The sequence below is a fragment of the Trichosurus vulpecula genome, chromosome 8, assembly GCF_011100635.1.
Source record: "Trichosurus vulpecula isolate mTriVul1 chromosome 8, mTriVul1.pri, whole genome shotgun sequence".
Lineage (NCBI taxonomy): Eukaryota > Metazoa > Chordata > Mammalia > Diprotodontia > Phalangeridae > Trichosurus > Trichosurus vulpecula.
The window spans coordinates 51,198,683-51,214,441 of NC_050580.1; the positions used below are offsets into that span (position 1 = coordinate 51,198,683).

Genomic DNA, 15,759 nt, shown 5'->3' on the forward strand with positions numbered 1-15,759 from the left:
AATATGATTTGCCAACATTCAAGAGGGAAAATACACTCAGGCTAGTAGTTTGAGCTTTCCGTTCTAGGAGCTGCAGTTGTGGGAGGAGGGTAGAACAAAGAGGAGACAGAATGGGATGGGATTGGGGATAGTGCCAATGAGACCAGTGCCAAGACTGGGGAAGTAGCAGGGGCAAAGAGAATGAAGAACAGATTGAAATGTTTAAGGTTGTTTCTCTCTGTCCCCCTCCCCCAAGTCCCTTCTCCCTTCCTCTTCATTCCTTCCCTCTCTCCCTTTACCCTCTCCTTGGTCCTCCACTTTCCTGCACCACAGGGCCACCACTAGAGACAGAGTTGAGAGCTCCCCAGTTCTACTGCTGTAAAAATAGGAAGGGTGCTGGGAGCCCATGTTGGAATTCTGCATGAGTTTCCTTTTATAAAAATATGTTATTGATACTTTCCTTTTTTTTTGTAATGTTACTATGATCTTTAATAACTCCCCTCCCCCAATAGAGCCCTTCTTTATAACAAATAAGCATGGGCTTATTAATGTAACTATTATTATGAACTGAATTATTACTTAATTAAATTAATGAATTTAAGGATACTATCAATTTAATTATTACTTAATTAATTAAATTATTACTCATATCAATTTAATTATTGATTAATTTTATGTGTTTCCCCCGAACAAGTGGGAATACTTGGTTACACATGGGAGAGTTAGCTTCTGCTACTAACTTTGTGTGACTGTGAACAAGTGGTTCTCCCTACCCCCGCCCCCCACCCCAGGCCTGTTTTGTCATCTGTAAAATGACAGAGTTGGACTCAAAGTCCTCACTAGGTCAGATTACAATTATACATCAGGTTATAGGCTAAATCATTTTGGTGAAGGCCGGGTACCTAACTACCATATTTCAGATTGTTTCTATGGAAAAAATGTCTTCCACGAGGCAGTGTTGTAGAGTGAGATAAAGCACTGGACTAGGCATCAGAAGAGCTGGGTTTGAATCCTGCCTTAGAAACTCCTTAGCTGCAGGATCACAGGCAAGACAGAGCTTGGGGTTCTTCATCACATGACCTACTTTAAAGAATTGTGGGGAGAGTGCTTTGCAAACCATGAAATGTTGGTTGTTGTTGCTATAGTTTGGATCTTTAGCATCATTGTTTATGAGGTGGCAACATATCATATTCTCTTGCATTGTTCTCTCTATCAGACTTTGTGTACCATGCAGCCAAATATAGGACTCTTGCCTTAACGGTTTCACGTGCTTATATCTTGTGTCCACTGTAAAGAATGCAAGTTCCCTGAGGATAGGGCCTGAGAATTCACTTCTTATTTCAAACTCTGCCAGTATAGTAACTGAATCACAATGATTGGCACAAAGAACAATGTGTTCAAGGTTGAGGTTCACAAACATCTGCTTCAGGGTTTCTGGGATACATCTTTATTATTTCATGGATAGTTTACATAAATGTTTCAGATCCTTGAATTACTCTTCTCTCCACCATAGACTCCCAGGGCTGGAAGAGAGCTCAGAGGTCATCCAGTCCAATTCATACTTGAGCAGGAATCCCCACTTCAACATTTCTAACAACTGAAGACCATCAGTGATGGGGTGCTCTCTATTGCCTAAGGCAGAATATTTCCACTTTGGGCTATTCTTGATCGTTAGGAAGCTCTTCCTTATACTAAATTGAAATTCACCTCCCTGTAACTTCCATTCTGGGGCCAAGCAGAAAAAGTCAAATCCTCTCATTGCACCAGTTGTCCTTTTCCAAACAATATGGAATACACTAAACACTAATATACTGAGGGCTTGATCCAAGCAGAAGAACAAGAAGGCTTAGGGGATAGGTCAAAGAAAGGAGGGCAACATTTCATGTGATTTACTCCATTTTCTGTCATGTGACCACAGGGCCCTGGACCCTCTTTTTCCACTCCTCCAACCTCCTATTAGGTACCACTCAGTCACCAGACATCCAGAAATGTCTAAAAAGAGGCATCAGAAGACAAATGCTCATAACTGAGTCAAATTTACAAGAATACAAGCCATTTCCCAATTGATAAATGGTCAAAGGATATGAACTGGCAGTTTTCAGATAAAGAAATCAAATCCATCTATAGGCATATGAAGAAGTGCTCTAAATTACTTTTGATTAAAGAAATGCAAGTAATAGCCAGTTACCCTCAGGGAACAGTTGCTACAAATTTATGCTTCCCTGCTGACCTGCCAAAAATGATATATCAGGAAAGTCCAACCAAGGCATTGCTAAGGTACTTCAAAATAATTACTCCCCAAAAATGATGTGATTCAATAACATGCCCATTTTGGTTAATTTTTAAAAAAATATTAATTCTAGGTAGCATTTCACTGATTTTTCTACTTTAAGATTTTTTTCCTTCTATTTGTTCATATACAGGAAAATATCAAATACTTATATCTATCTATATATGCACATATGCATATGTATTAGAGATATGTTATCAATTTACCCTTTATATATTTGGATACCTTTTAAAAATATTGTAAAATTATCATAGGAAAAGTTATGTTTTTTAAAAATAGCAAGAAAAAAGTTTTTTTTAAAGAAATGGAAATTGAAGCAACTCTGAGGTACCACCTCATATCTATTAGACAGGCTAATATGACAAAAAAGGAAAATGATACATGCTGGAGAAGAGGTGGGAAAAGTAAGATACTAACGCATTGTTGGCAGAGTTGCAAATTGACCCAACCCTTCTGGAGAGCAATTTGGAATTGTGCGCAAAGGTCAGCCAAACTCTGCATACCCTTTCATACAGAAATACCACTACTAGATCTGCATCCTGAAGAGATCATAAAAAAGGGAAAAGGACCCACATATACAAAAATACTTATAGCAGCCATTTTTGTGGTAGTAAAATACTGGAAACTGAGGGGATGTCCATCAATTGGGAAATGGCCAAACAAGCTGCAGTGTATGAATGTAATGGGATATTATTGTGTAATAAGAAATGATGAGCAGGCTGATTTCAGAAAAACCTGCAAAAGACTTGCATGAACTGATGCAAATTGAAATGAGAAGAACCAGAAAAACATTGTACACAGCATCAGCAACATTGTGTGATGATCAACTATGAATGACTCAGTTCTTTTCAGCAACACAATGATCCAAGACAATTACAATGACTCAGGAAGGAAACTGCTATCCACGTCCAGATAAAAAACTGAAGGCAGATCAAAGATTATTCTTTCACTAACTTCATTCTTTATTGTGGGTTTTTTTTTTTCCCGTTTTGGACCCATGCTACTATAAGAAAGGTGCTGCTCCAAGACTTGCTCACTCTTGTGTTGATACGGAGCATTTTTCTGAAGCTGGGATTGGCCCAGTGTTGACTATGTAGGTGTGGTCTGTCTACTGAGTTCCCACCTGGCAAGTCTCTTCCCTGAACCCACCTTGATTGGCCTGGAAAAGGACTCACAATTTCCTTCTTTTTTGCAAAGTGGAACAAATCTGCTCATACCCTGATAGAATGGTCCAATTCTCATGGCTGGTCCCATGTCTTCTCTCTTCTCTCAAAGACTTTGCCTGAAGTTTTCAGAGGCCCAGGGACTCCCTTGTCCCCAGCCAGGCCTCTTAAACCATAGAACAGCATAAAAGCATTCAATTAGTGGGGAGCCAAGTACTTGCGTCAAGAGGGAGTAGTCTCCTGGGAGCCAGGAAGAATGGCAGGGATTGGAGAGTGAAGCAGCCCCTCTCTAGTGGATAACAGCAGGAAGTCAGAGCACCAGAACTGAGCACATGTTCATCAACTTCAGCCTGAAGCCTCCCTCCAGTCCTTTGCAGCAGGCCAGGGAAAACAACAGCATCCCATCCTGGAGCTTTTAGTCCTCCTAAGAGCGTAGCTTAACCTGGAAGTGCTCACAGCTGGCATGTTTCATGGTCAATCCATAGATTGGGGTCAAGTCCACCTTCACTCCAGAGGGGACACTGAACTCCACCTGATGCAGCAGGATGGCCAGGAAGAGGAAGACTTCCCACCGGCCAATAGTCTCCCCAATACACTTCCTTTTCCCCAGGCCAAACATAATCACCTGTTCACTCAGGGCCTTGTTGATGGTTCCATCTGCCCTGAGGAATCGCTCTGGCCGGAACACCGAAGGGTCCCCCCATATATTCCTGTCACAGGAGGAACAACAGAGGAGATGAAAGTTTGGGAGAGAAGGCAGGGGTCAGAGCCCTAGATCTCGACTGAGAGCTGGGGCTAGGGCAATGTAAGTAGCATGTGAGTGGGTACCCTGCCCTGTAAGCCCTTTCCCCAGGGGACTGGCCCAGTCTAGACCTCAAGCCCAAGGCCTAGCCAGCTAAGGATGGCCCAGAAGGCTTTGCACTTAGGAGGTCCCTAGCTTTCCACCTGGCTGACAATCATCATTAGACACACCCAAAGCTCTCCCCCAAGACCCCTGTTGGGTCCCCAGGGTTGACTTACTGGTCATGGTTAATTTGCCATTGGTTCACAAAGACACATCGTCCCTTGGGAATGTAGAAATTGTTCAAGGTCGTGGCTCTGGTTGTGCTGAGTGGGACAAGAAACCTCTGTCAGGCTCAGAAGGAATTGGGGGGGATGGGTGTATCCCCCATGGTTCCCTGCTTTCTCTCTTTGCAGACACCCCTGGCTGCCACTACCTCTGTTCTCTTCCTTCAGCAATGACTGGGGGAACAGAGATCATGAGAGACTGACAAACACTTCCCTGACCTCCCTCATTCTGTCCCAGAGATATTTGGACTTGTGGATGGGGAATGATTCTCCTCTCCATAATCTCCCTCTTCCCACAATGGCCTCATTCTGTCTTGTTCCTGGTGACTTCTGGGTACTAAGTAGATCGTGAAGCTTAGGTGTGGATACCCCATCCTCTTGCTTACAAGGTCTCACCTGTGGGGGATGGTAAAGGGGAGGAAGGAAGAGTGCCTGAAGGTTTCCAGGATGAAGGCCTCCATGTAGGGGAGCTGAGGTTTGTCTGAGAGCTGGGGCCACCGCTCTCTGCCAATCACCGTGTCTGCAGGACAAAGGCGAGTCAAAGGGAGCAGGCTCAAAGCCAGCCCTGCCTTTGGGTCCTAAGGGGCTCCCCACTGCCCACCCCAGCCCTGCAAAGAGTCAAGGAAGGTCTCACAACTCACTCCACTTACCCAGCTCCTCCTGGATCTTCTTCTGGATCTCAGGCTTTGCCACAAGGTACATGAGACTCCAGGAAATGGCCGTGGTGATGGTGTCAAAGCCTGGACAGGACAGAACAGCAGCAATAATTAGAGCCACCATCTGTAGAGCTTTCAGGTTTTACACGTATTATCTCATTGTGCCTTAGACAACCTTATGAGGGAGGTGCTACTATTATCCCCATTTCACAGATTAGAGATTAGATGATTAAGCGCCTAAGAAAAGGTTTGAACTCAGATGTCTCCTGACCCCAAGTCCGGTGCTCCAGACACCCAGTTCTATGAATCTTCCAAATGTTCTCACCAGTGTTAGGCCCTTAGGTCGTTACTATGCTCCTGTGACATAGGAGAGTAGTGATTACTATTTCCATTTTATAGATGAGAAAATCGAGTCCCACAGAGGCTAAGGGACTTGCCTTGGGTCGCTCCAGTATGTCACTGGTAGAGCTGGGCCTAGAGCCCAGGCAGTCTATGCTTTTTTTAATGTGTAAAAGGGCCTCTGTGACATGTGCCAGGAGAAGCCAGCCATCTTTAGATCCTAGCCATTTCTTTTGGGTTGAACAGATCTTTGAACAGTGCCAACGGGTAAGATCTCAACAAGACTTTTTGGGGAAAATTTTACTCCATGATCTCTGAGGGACAAAACTACCCCAGGGATTTTACTAGGGAAGAACTGTCCCTAAATAAGGGTGTCTTGATGGGTATAGGAATTTCCTGAATCTGAGATGAAGATGGCTGGTTTTCCCCTGAATTCAGATGGGGCAGGCTTGAAAATAGGCAGGAAGGTCCTAGGGGCCCTGGGAAAGACCAGCCTTATCCATAGACAGAGTGGGCTGCCAATGTAATGAGCTTTGAAGGATACCAGAAAGACCTGCTTTATCCCTGAAATATCTCCATCCCTGGCCTACCATAGTGCCTGGCATTCCACCATTAGGGCTTTACTCCTCCGGGTTAAATGCAAGTACATACTTCTGGGAGGGGGTAACAAGTCAAGCATTTATCAGACATGAGCATCTTTGGGTGCCTAAGTCTACCCGATATTTTCTAGGAAAGATGCAAAATACACGTATGTTTTGGTAGAGATGAGGGTAGAAAGAGGTATGGGAGAAAGGAATCATGGGTAGCTGTGGAGGGCAGTGCCTGGCTCTAGAATGCTGGAAGGAACCTTAGGGGAGAAGAGGGACCAAAGGAAATCCTGGTCAGCCTCCTTGGAGGGTGGGATGGAAGGCAGCTCTTACCTGCTCCAAAGATATCCAGGACAGTGTTCACAGTCTTCTTTTCTGACAGCAGGACATTAGCATTCTCATCCAACTGGTTTTCCTGGCAATGTTCAATTAGGCTGTCTGTGATGTCCCGGATGCAGCCCTGGAGGGGCAAGGCTAGAGGGTTAGGGCAAAAAGGATGCCAAGCACCAAACTGCAGCTCTCCTCATCCTCTTCAAACCCCATTTCTTCCCATCTCTGCACCTTTTCTCAAGCTATCCTCCTTCCCTGGAATGGCTGGGCCTTTCCTAGCTAAATCCTACCCATCCTGCCAGATCCAAGGATATGCCTACTTCTTCTAGGAAACTTTCTCTGATCTCTCTGAGCATTCAGTAGTCTTGCCCTTTTCTAAACTCTTCTAGGACCCACTCATATGGCTCTTCCTATATAAAAATATCTGATTTTTTAAAAAGAGGCAATCCGGATTGAGAGACTTGCCCAGGGTCACACAGCTTATTAAGTGTCTGAGGCCACCTTTGAGCTTAGGTCCTTCTTCTCTGCAACCAGACTGTAAGCTCTTACATAGCAAGGACTGAGGCTCCCACCTCCCAAATTCCCCCAAGGTGCCTGAATATCGAACATACTCAATAGACATTTATTGTCTGCTTGGCTCAGCTGGCTGACCCAACCCTCAGGCTCCCAATGAAAGAAGAAAGGCCAATAAGAGAGGCAGCCTAATTACTGCTCCTTGGTAATGCTAGTCAGGTGCTCAGGACTTGAAATAGGGAAGGCTACTTCCCTAGTACTGTTCTCTCCCATAGGGGAGAAGATCAACACTTCTTGGGTTGAATCAGAGGACTGGAAGTAGAGATATAAGGTAAGTAAGAGAGGTGCCTTGATAGAGTGAAAAGATGCCTTTTCCCTGAAGTCCTGAAAAGTCAAAAGCCCTGGGACTAAGCCCCAGATCTGCCTTGGATTTTCTGTGTGGCTTTGAGTAAGTCAACTTCCCTCTCTGGGCTTCAGTCTGTTTCTCTGGGAAGGGGGAACATTGGACCAGTTGATCTCTGAGCTATCTTCTAGCCCAGACATTGTATGAATAGGTCACAGAAAACTTTAGTGGGCAGAAGCATCACTGTTGAAATGTGTTTATACTCTACAGCTTCCGTGGAGACACTGTGCATGCTGAAATTTCTTTGATATACTACTATATCCTTGGAAAGTCAGGAAAGCTTGGTGAGATTAGCAGACCATGTGAAAGTACAGCACCTTGGTGGATGGATTGTAAACCTCTGGAGGGCAGGAACCATACCTATTCTAGGGCCACACCTTTAGATGCTGCTAGAGGGCTAGCAAACAAGATTCCTACATCACACACACACACACACACACACACGCGCGCGCACGCACATTCATGCACATATGAATACTTCAACACCCATAGAAACACTTCCGAGGAGAATGAATCCTTGGTGGAGGTCATGCATCTGGCCTTGGGCAGAAGCTCAGCTCTGGAAACCCTGACCTGACTCTCCTGCTGGCCCTCCTACTACAGCAGTACAGCATTAAAGATAAAAACGGACAGAAAGCAATTCAAGCTCTGCCTTTGGATCAGCTCTCACTTTCTAGATTTCTGCCACATAGATGCTAACTCTGACTTTCTAGAATTCTTCAAACAGCTAGGTGCTGTAATGGATAGAGTGTCTGACTTAGATTCAGAAAGACTTGAATTCAAATTCTCTTCAGACCCTTCTTAGCTCTGTGACCCCCCAAGCAAATTATATAACTTCTCTCAGCTAAAGTTTTCTCATCTGTAAAATGGGGTTAATAGTAATGTCTATCTCCCAGGGATGTTGAGAGGACCAAGGGAGATAATATATGTAACCAACCCTAAAGCCCTATCTAAATTCTAGCTGCTATAGACTCTGGAGCCTTCTTGCTCAGACCTATGCTGCCTCATTGACCTGCCCCCTGACTTCTTTCTGGCCTGTACCTATTGTATACATGTTAATTCTCCTAGCCCAGTTTGCCTCTCAGGTGCTCTACTGCTTCCTTACTGCCACCCTCTCCTCCTCCACCTCCTCTTTCTTCCTATACACACTTAGTAAGACCCCTTATTCCTCGTTCCTCCCAGCTAGGCTTGAAGTAAACACAGCTCCCCTTCATTACCTTTTCAAACCTCTTGTAATGTTCTTTCACCAACTTTTGAGTAAAGTTGGCGGCTTTCTCGTTCAGGTCCCTGAAGGCTGCCATCTTGCTACTGGGCAGGTATCGCAGCACAGGAATGAAATCAGCTGGATTCCCAGAGGCAATAACATCACCAAATTTAGCATTCAAAGTGACGATACTAAGTAGTTCTTGATGTTCATGGTCATAGCGCTTTCCAAAGCAAATGGCACAGATGACATTGGCCACGGACATCACCAGGTACCTGAAGGGGTCAAAGTGCCCCTTCTGCTCCAGGAACTTCTGGATCAAGCATTCAGCCTCCTTCTTCACATGCTCCTCCAGGTAGCAGGAGGAAGAGGATGGGGAGGCAGATAGGGAGAAGGTCTTCAGAGCATTCTGGGCCAGCTTCCTTCGAGCTGCCCATGCTTCCCCTGAATCAGGACTAAAAGTAAAGGAGTCACCATCTGAGATTAAGGAGAAGCTGTAGAAGTCAGGTCGGCCCTTGAAGTCATCCCCCTGCTTCACCAGAGCTTGTCTGATGGTTTCCAGGCCACTCAACACGAGCACTGGGGTGGAGCCGATCTGAATCTGCATCACATCCCCATACTTCTCCCTCAGCTGGGCCAGGGCCAGATGGGGATTCTTCCCCAGAGTCAATATGTTGCCAATCAGAGGCCAAGCCCAGGGTCCGGGTGGGTTTTTGAGTCCCTTGGGGACCCTTTGAGGGTAAGATTTAATGACCCAGAAGACCAGGCAGAAGACCACAAAGGCCACAAGGAGCTCGGTGACAGTGAAGGTTTCGAGGAATGCCAACATGGAAAACACACTTGTCATGATTTTTGGTAGTTAGCAAAAATTGTAGCTGTTGACACAAAGGCAAGAGGAAACACCAATAAGACCATGGGAATGGGAAACTGGAGAAGGGCTCCAGAGGTATCTAATGGTCCTATGAGCTCAACAAGGAGCAGTGATGGGAAGATGGGGCTAAGTAGGAGGGAGGGGGTAATACTGACTTGCCATCCCTTCAGACAAAAAATGTCTGCTAACATGGAACAAGGAGGAAGGGAGGTTGAGGGCTATCCCTTGATGGTACCAAAGGGAAGCAATGGTGAACTTGGCAAGTCTTTTGATCTCTGTAGCCCCCTCAATCCTTGGTGCATCCTTCTTCCTAACGCTTTTCTACTGCTGAGCGTCCCCCACCGAAAAATGGAAGCAGAGATTAGACCAGAAACAGTAAGAGGTCCTCAGAATGCCAAAGCAGCCTGTGACCAGCGAGGGTGTTCCCTTAGATGATAAAAACTTGCCCCAGTGGCCTCTGTATTCCAAGGAGGCCCAGGGGCTCAACCTCTTAGATACCTTGTAATTAAGGGTTCCTCTACGTAAACTATGCTCCTTCTACCCTCTCCCTCCACCACACAGGAATCTTGGAATGCAGAATTTTACAGCTGGAAGGCAAGGTAGAGTTCATCTGGCCCAATCCTTTCGTGTACAGATAAAGAAACTGAAGCCAGAAAGGTTAAAGGTTATACACTGAGTTAGTGGCAAAGCTGGGACTTGAACCCAGGTCTTCTGAATAGAAGGCTGTGCTCTGCCTACTGGCCCACACTGCCTTCCTTTGCTCATGCTCTTCCTTTCTCCAAATATTCTCACTCCTTTCTGCCTAATCCAAATTCAACCCAATTTAAATCCCTCAGTGTCCCTGATTATGCCTACCTAGGGAGATCTAGTCCCTTCCTGATTGACTAGAGCATCATTTATTTCAGCACTTAGAGCCACTGAATGGCAGAAATGGAAGGACCTTGGGAATCATTGGTCCAATCTCCCTATGGAGGAGGAACCTAAGTCCTAGAAGGGCCTGACTGGTGTCAAGTCCCATAGAAATTAAGAGCAGAAACAAGCTTGGAACCCAGGGCTCCTGAAGCAACCGACCACTGAGCTGGGACTGTCTCATACCTTTTCCCCCCTCATTTTTCCATGTGTGGGTCTTTCTCTCTCTAACCAGACCCTGAATCCTTCAGATCCAGAGACTGTGTTCTTTTCTCCCCCTCCTCCTCCTCTTCTGCCCTGCTCTTCCTCTTTCTCTTCTTCCTTACATTTCTCTTTCTCCCTTTCTCCTCCTCCTCCCCCTCTACTTCTTCTTCCTCCTCCCTCTGCCCTTCTTCTACTTCTTCCCCTTCCTCCTTCTCCCCCTCCTTGCCCTCCCCCTTCCCCTCCTGTCTTTTTGGTAGCACAGTTGGCACAGAGCTGCGCCGATAGAAGGGTTTTACCAAGTTTACGGGACTCAAGGCCCTGAGGATTTTGCAATTCAGGGACCCAGAACTGAAATCAACCAGCATTGGTCACTCAAATGCAGTTGAGAGATGATATCAAGATAGATGCTATAGTCTAGGAGGATAATAGGAACTGGGGAGAAGGAGGGTAACATGCAAGAGATTCTTCCCTTCAAACTTTTCCTAGGTGTGAGGTCATGTCCAGGGTCTCACATCAGAGCCTGGATATTTGCCCCAGTGGTCTGCCCTCTTGGAAATAGCCTAGGGGTTAAGAAGGAAGCACTTTGCCTTATCCTTACACTGTCTTAGGAAAGACAAGAGGCCAAGTCCCTTCCTACTCTCCACCCCAGCCTGCAAACAAGGACCCAAAAACTGGTCCTGCTAGGATATTGAGACAGTGGGAACTTAGGGATCCAGGTGGTGGGAACACAAAATATCCTACTTTATCTATCCTGGGGGGCTGCTAGATGGTCAGGTGGATAGAGTGCCAGGCCTGGAATCAGGAGGACTCATCTTTCTGAGTTCAAATCTGCCCTCAGAAACTTACTAGCTGTGTGATCCTGGGCAAGTCACTTAACTCTACTTGCCTTAGTTTCCTCATCTGTAAATTGAGCTGGAGAAGGAAATGGCAAATACTCCAGTATCTGCCAAGAAAACCCCAAAGGGGGTCACAAAGAATTGGACGTGACTGAAATGACCGAACAGCAACAATCTATCCTGTAGATACACAAAGTTTCATGGAAATGTATTTCTCACAAGAACCCTGTGAGATAAGTAGTGCAAGAATTATCACCCTATTTTACAGGTAAGAAAACTGAGGCTATGAGAAATTAAGTGATGCCCTTGCCCAGGATCACACTAGCTGGTGAGAGGCAGAACCAGGATTCAATTCCCAGTGCCATAGATTTAAATCTATTTTTCTTTCCACTACATTAGCTGTAGAGTTGACTGCAGAATCCTGATCTCGTAGGGTTACAGAAGGAGAATGTGGTTGGGAGTCAGGAGGACAGCTGATCTTCAACCCTAGTCCACTTGGACTAACTGAATGACCTTGGATAAGTCACTTGACCTGTGTGAAGGCTTGCCTTTCTTTCCTGATCTCTCAGGGCCCTTCCTGCTCTACAATCTGATGATTCCCAGTCTTGGATGTCCTGGAAAGATCAGGAGTCAGAGAGCTGTTTTCCTTAATTGTTGAAGGGAAAGTGGAGAAGAACCCAGCACTTACCTGTGTCTGACAGGGGGTCAGCTTGGACTGAGAATCGGAGAAGTGTAAAACCTAGGGCTTGCTCAATATTAGCTGAAAGATGCCAAGAAGTAATCACCTCTTTAGAAGATGTGGAGAAGGGAGCTTTCTGCAAACCTTTATATACAACCTGCCTCATCCTTATTGGTTGAGGTGATTGGCAATGTCTCAGATACGCCCTCTAGTGGGGCGGGACGAGTTGGTAAAGGTCAACTGGGACTTAGAGGAGGTTGTACCCCGAGTCGGAGAAGGGGAATGTGGGTGTCTAATTATTGGCAGGGGTGCAGGAGATCAGGCGGGATGGAATTCTAACTTACTAGGGGGCTCCCTGGACCCAGGGTATATTATTGGAGGGGGCAGGGGTCTGGCGCTCTTCAGACTCTTCTCTCTTGGACAGCCTTACTAAGGAGCGAACCCTCAAGTGTAGGCAGACTTCCAAATCTAAGGTGATCCTGAATTTTCGGACGGCGCAGGTGGTCAGTCCAACCTGAGGTTGGGTAGAAGGACCATCACCTTCACACTTCTCGAGAGTTTTAGGGCAATTACTGACTGCAAAGTCGGAGGCGGTGCTGATTTCTGGGGATGCTTTCTCCAGCGATCCATGCTAAACATCTCTGTCCCTGTCCACTACCACCCCGATCCCCCTCGCATACACACAAAAGCTCACCGCGGGCTATCAATGCAGTGAAATATTTCTAAAAGCGCTTAGCTCAGTGCCCGGCACATAGTAGGCGCTTAATAACGTGTTTATTCCCTTCCACTTAGCCTTCAGTGTAAGGGCAGCTGGGGGTAGAGGTGGCCGGGGTGGGGGTGGGGGGGGTTGCTGATCCATCTGGGTCCCCGCCCCCCAGGAGCGGTAGGTGGCTTGGCTAAGGTTACACAGTGTCCAGGTTCGCGTGAGAGATTTATCTCGACCCCTGGCCCTCGACCCAGGGTCAGATATCACCGGGAAGGGGATAGTGGCCAGCCAGGAGGGAGGGCAACTGGCGGGGCCGGAGGAGCGTAGGGAGGAGGGGGAGGGGGGACACAGAAGGGAGGCGAGAAAGAGGGCAAAGGTGCCCGCTCCTTCGGACCCAACTGCAGGCTGCCCTCGCAGGCGGAGTTCCCAGGTGGCTCTTCACCCAAGAGTCCTCACTTTTAAGGTGGGCACTCACCGCCAGTCTATCAAACTCTACCAGGGCGTCGCATACCCATCCTTTTAGAATGGTGCGACCCCGAAGCGTTTTTCAACACCTTTTGGTTATAGACAAGGCGGGTCTCTCATTTTCCAAATAGAATTGTTCAAAACACGTTTTTTAAAAATGCTTTGATTTATATGTGTTTGCGCGACAAACAGAACTTTAAGAACGGAGTGCGGAGAAAACACTAAGTAAGCTTGCTCACAGAGTGGTGAATTAGCTCAAGGCCGGAAGGGCTGGCGCGGGTGGGAGTAGAGGGAATCCCAGGAAGGACCAAAGACCCCTCTCGTCTTCCGTGTCCTCCCATTCCCCTACTCCCTTGTCCTCCCTACCTATTCCTTAGAGCCCACCTGTAACACCTCGTCGTCCTTCCAGGCCATACAGACCCCCGGCCTCAGTCAGCCCGACCTTTGAACAAAATGGGTGCAACCTGTCACCTACTCCGTGCCGCAGAGGCTATGTACTTAAAATGCAGAATGAGACTTAGACTTTCGAGCCCGGCTACAAGGGGAATTAGAGACGCTCAACTATGCACGTTATTTATGGGCAGGTTTTTTTTTTTTCCGTTCAATTGAGGAGGGCTGTAGGAGGGAGGGTTGGAAACACATTTGTGTGCGTATGTATGTGTATAATTTTTAAAAAGATATTTTTTAAACGGGTGCGACCCGGTCTCCAGCATCACAGGCTGCGGGCGGAGGGAGCTGGGTTCAGCGAGATCTCCCGGCACCAATCTCCAAGCGCTAAGGTCAGAGCTCCAGGGTTGATGCCTTTCTCGTCTGCACTCGCGCGAGCGGCTTCGGCGGCGAGTCTGCTGCTGATCTGATCTGATCACCTTGGCGCAACCGACCCTGCTCCCCTCCCCGCGCCGGGTCACCGGGTACGACCTCTGGCAAGCGCGAGGCAGAGCTGCGTGAGAAGGGATCGTGAGGGCGGGCGCAGAGTTCCCCAGCAGTCTGACCGCCTCGTGCAGGTCACCTAGTCACGCAACGGGAGGGGGGAGGAGAAGGGAAAAGGGGTGGAGGAGAATAAGGAGGAGGAGAAGAGGCGGGAAGGCGGCTCTCAAAGGGCCAAGTCAGCAACCACGCAAAGGAATTCCAGGAATTATGGGACTGGCCTCCCGAAGCGGTAAAGACTGGGGGCTGCCTGGGGAGGAGGGTGTAGCCGCTGTAGCTGCAGCGCAGAGGCCCGGGGTGCGTGCCTAGCCCAGCCGTGGCCAGAAAGCGCCAGCACTCTTGGCATGAGCCTCGGATACCTTGGCACGCATTTCCCGAAAGCGTCCTCGCTTCCCCCCACTCCCTGCTCGGCAGCTAACACAGCTGGCAGCCTTGCGTGGAGGAACCTGGGACCTTGTGGTCCCTGGGGGCAGCAAATCCAGCTTCTTGAAGTCTTGGGGCAAAAGCGCTGGCTCCTCAGCACCGTACTCCCGCCATCCCTAAAGAGAACTAACCGGGGATAGGGGCCCTGGATCGGTACCAGCCCAAGGAGCTGGCGTGCCAGTGGTACCTCTGATTAGGAAAGGCAGATGGCCACCTGGGAGACCAGAGAGGCCCAAACCAAGTTCCCCAGCTGCGGGTGGTTTTATTCATTTAGCATATTGGACTGGGGGCTCTCACGAATCTCTCCTCCCTGGGACACACCAAGCCAGATGGAAAAGGACAGAATTGAGAGAATTCAGAAACTAGGTCTCCCAAACTTCCTTGGCCAGCAGTCGAAATCCAAATTGGGATGTACTCAAAGCACTTACTAGCCCAGATGGGTCCTGTCACTCAGTTCTGAAGGACAGAAACTTCAATAATTGGTCATGCCAATCCTCCTTCCCCAGAAGTGCCCAACATAGGACTGAATTCAATATGTCTATTGACCAATTGGTTGAATTTATTAAGACCACATCTTGACTTAAGTACCAGGGGCATAATGGGAAGATCTAATAGCTAGTGGGTCTTTGAGCTGGCCTCAGAAGGAGCCAGGAACACCTGCCTTCACATCTCCACCCACAGTCCCCCACAGAGGCTGTGTGATTCTGAGGCCCAGGGCCTGGGCAAATCACTCAATGTCTCTCTGCTCTCAGCAGCTCTTTAGCAATTCCCTACCTCAGTGAAATCAGAGGTCCAGTCCCTATTCCTACTATGTGCTAGGCCCAGGGGATACAAAGAAATGACACTGTCCTTCCTTCCCCTCAAGAATCCAACTTGGAATGAGACTATGTACACTTACTGAAACAGTGCCTGGCACATAGTAAGTGCTTAATAAATACTTGTTGACTATATGTGTGTATATACATATAAACATACAATACACACATATGTAATATATACTTATCTACATCTTCAAGATTTCATTGGCATTGGGAGCTCCCGGTAAGTAAGGAACTTCCTCTGTCGATGCAGGTCAGCATCTTAAAGTCTTAGCATGTGCACGTTAAAATCACTGAGAGGTTATAACTTACCCAGAGTCATACAATCAATATATGAACCCACATCTCTCCTGACTTTTAGGCCATATGCAAAATAAATGTAAGGATGT

General features: G+C 47.3%; 1 protein-coding gene across 1 annotated transcript; it reads right to left on the reverse strand.

Moving 5' to 3' along the window:
- Positions 1-3,207: 3,207 nt before the first annotated feature.
- LOC118828075 (cytochrome P450 1A1-like) lies at positions 3,208-12,156 on the reverse strand. The gene is made up of 7 exons (XM_036734479.1): positions 12,041-12,156; positions 8,546-9,407; positions 6,416-6,542; positions 5,151-5,240; positions 4,897-5,020; positions 4,453-4,539; positions 3,208-4,142 (listed from the first exon to the last, which is right to left on the reverse strand). Exons 2-7 carry the CDS (start codon positions 9,377-9,379, stop codon positions 3,857-3,859), a joined length of 1,548 nt encoding a protein of 515 aa, XP_036590374.1. The 5' UTR covers positions 9,380-9,407; positions 12,041-12,156; the 3' UTR covers positions 3,208-3,856.
- Between the last annotated feature and the right edge of the window lie 3,603 nt (positions 12,157-15,759).

Excerpts from the sequence above, each read along its gene's own strand:
- LOC118828075 (XM_036734479.1), bottom strand. The coding sequence starts at position 9,379 with ATGACAAGTGTGTTTTCCATGTTGGCATTCCTCGAAACCTTCACTGTC. Across the intron at positions 6,543-8,545 it reads ATTACAAGAGGTTTGAAAAG|GGCTGCATCCGGGACATCAC; the intron begins GTAATGAAGGGG and ends TTGCCCCTCCAG. Across the intron at positions 5,021-5,150 it reads GAAGATCCAGGAGGAGCTGG|ACACGGTGATTGGCAGAGAG; the intron begins GTAAGTGGAGTG and ends TTTGTCCTGCAG.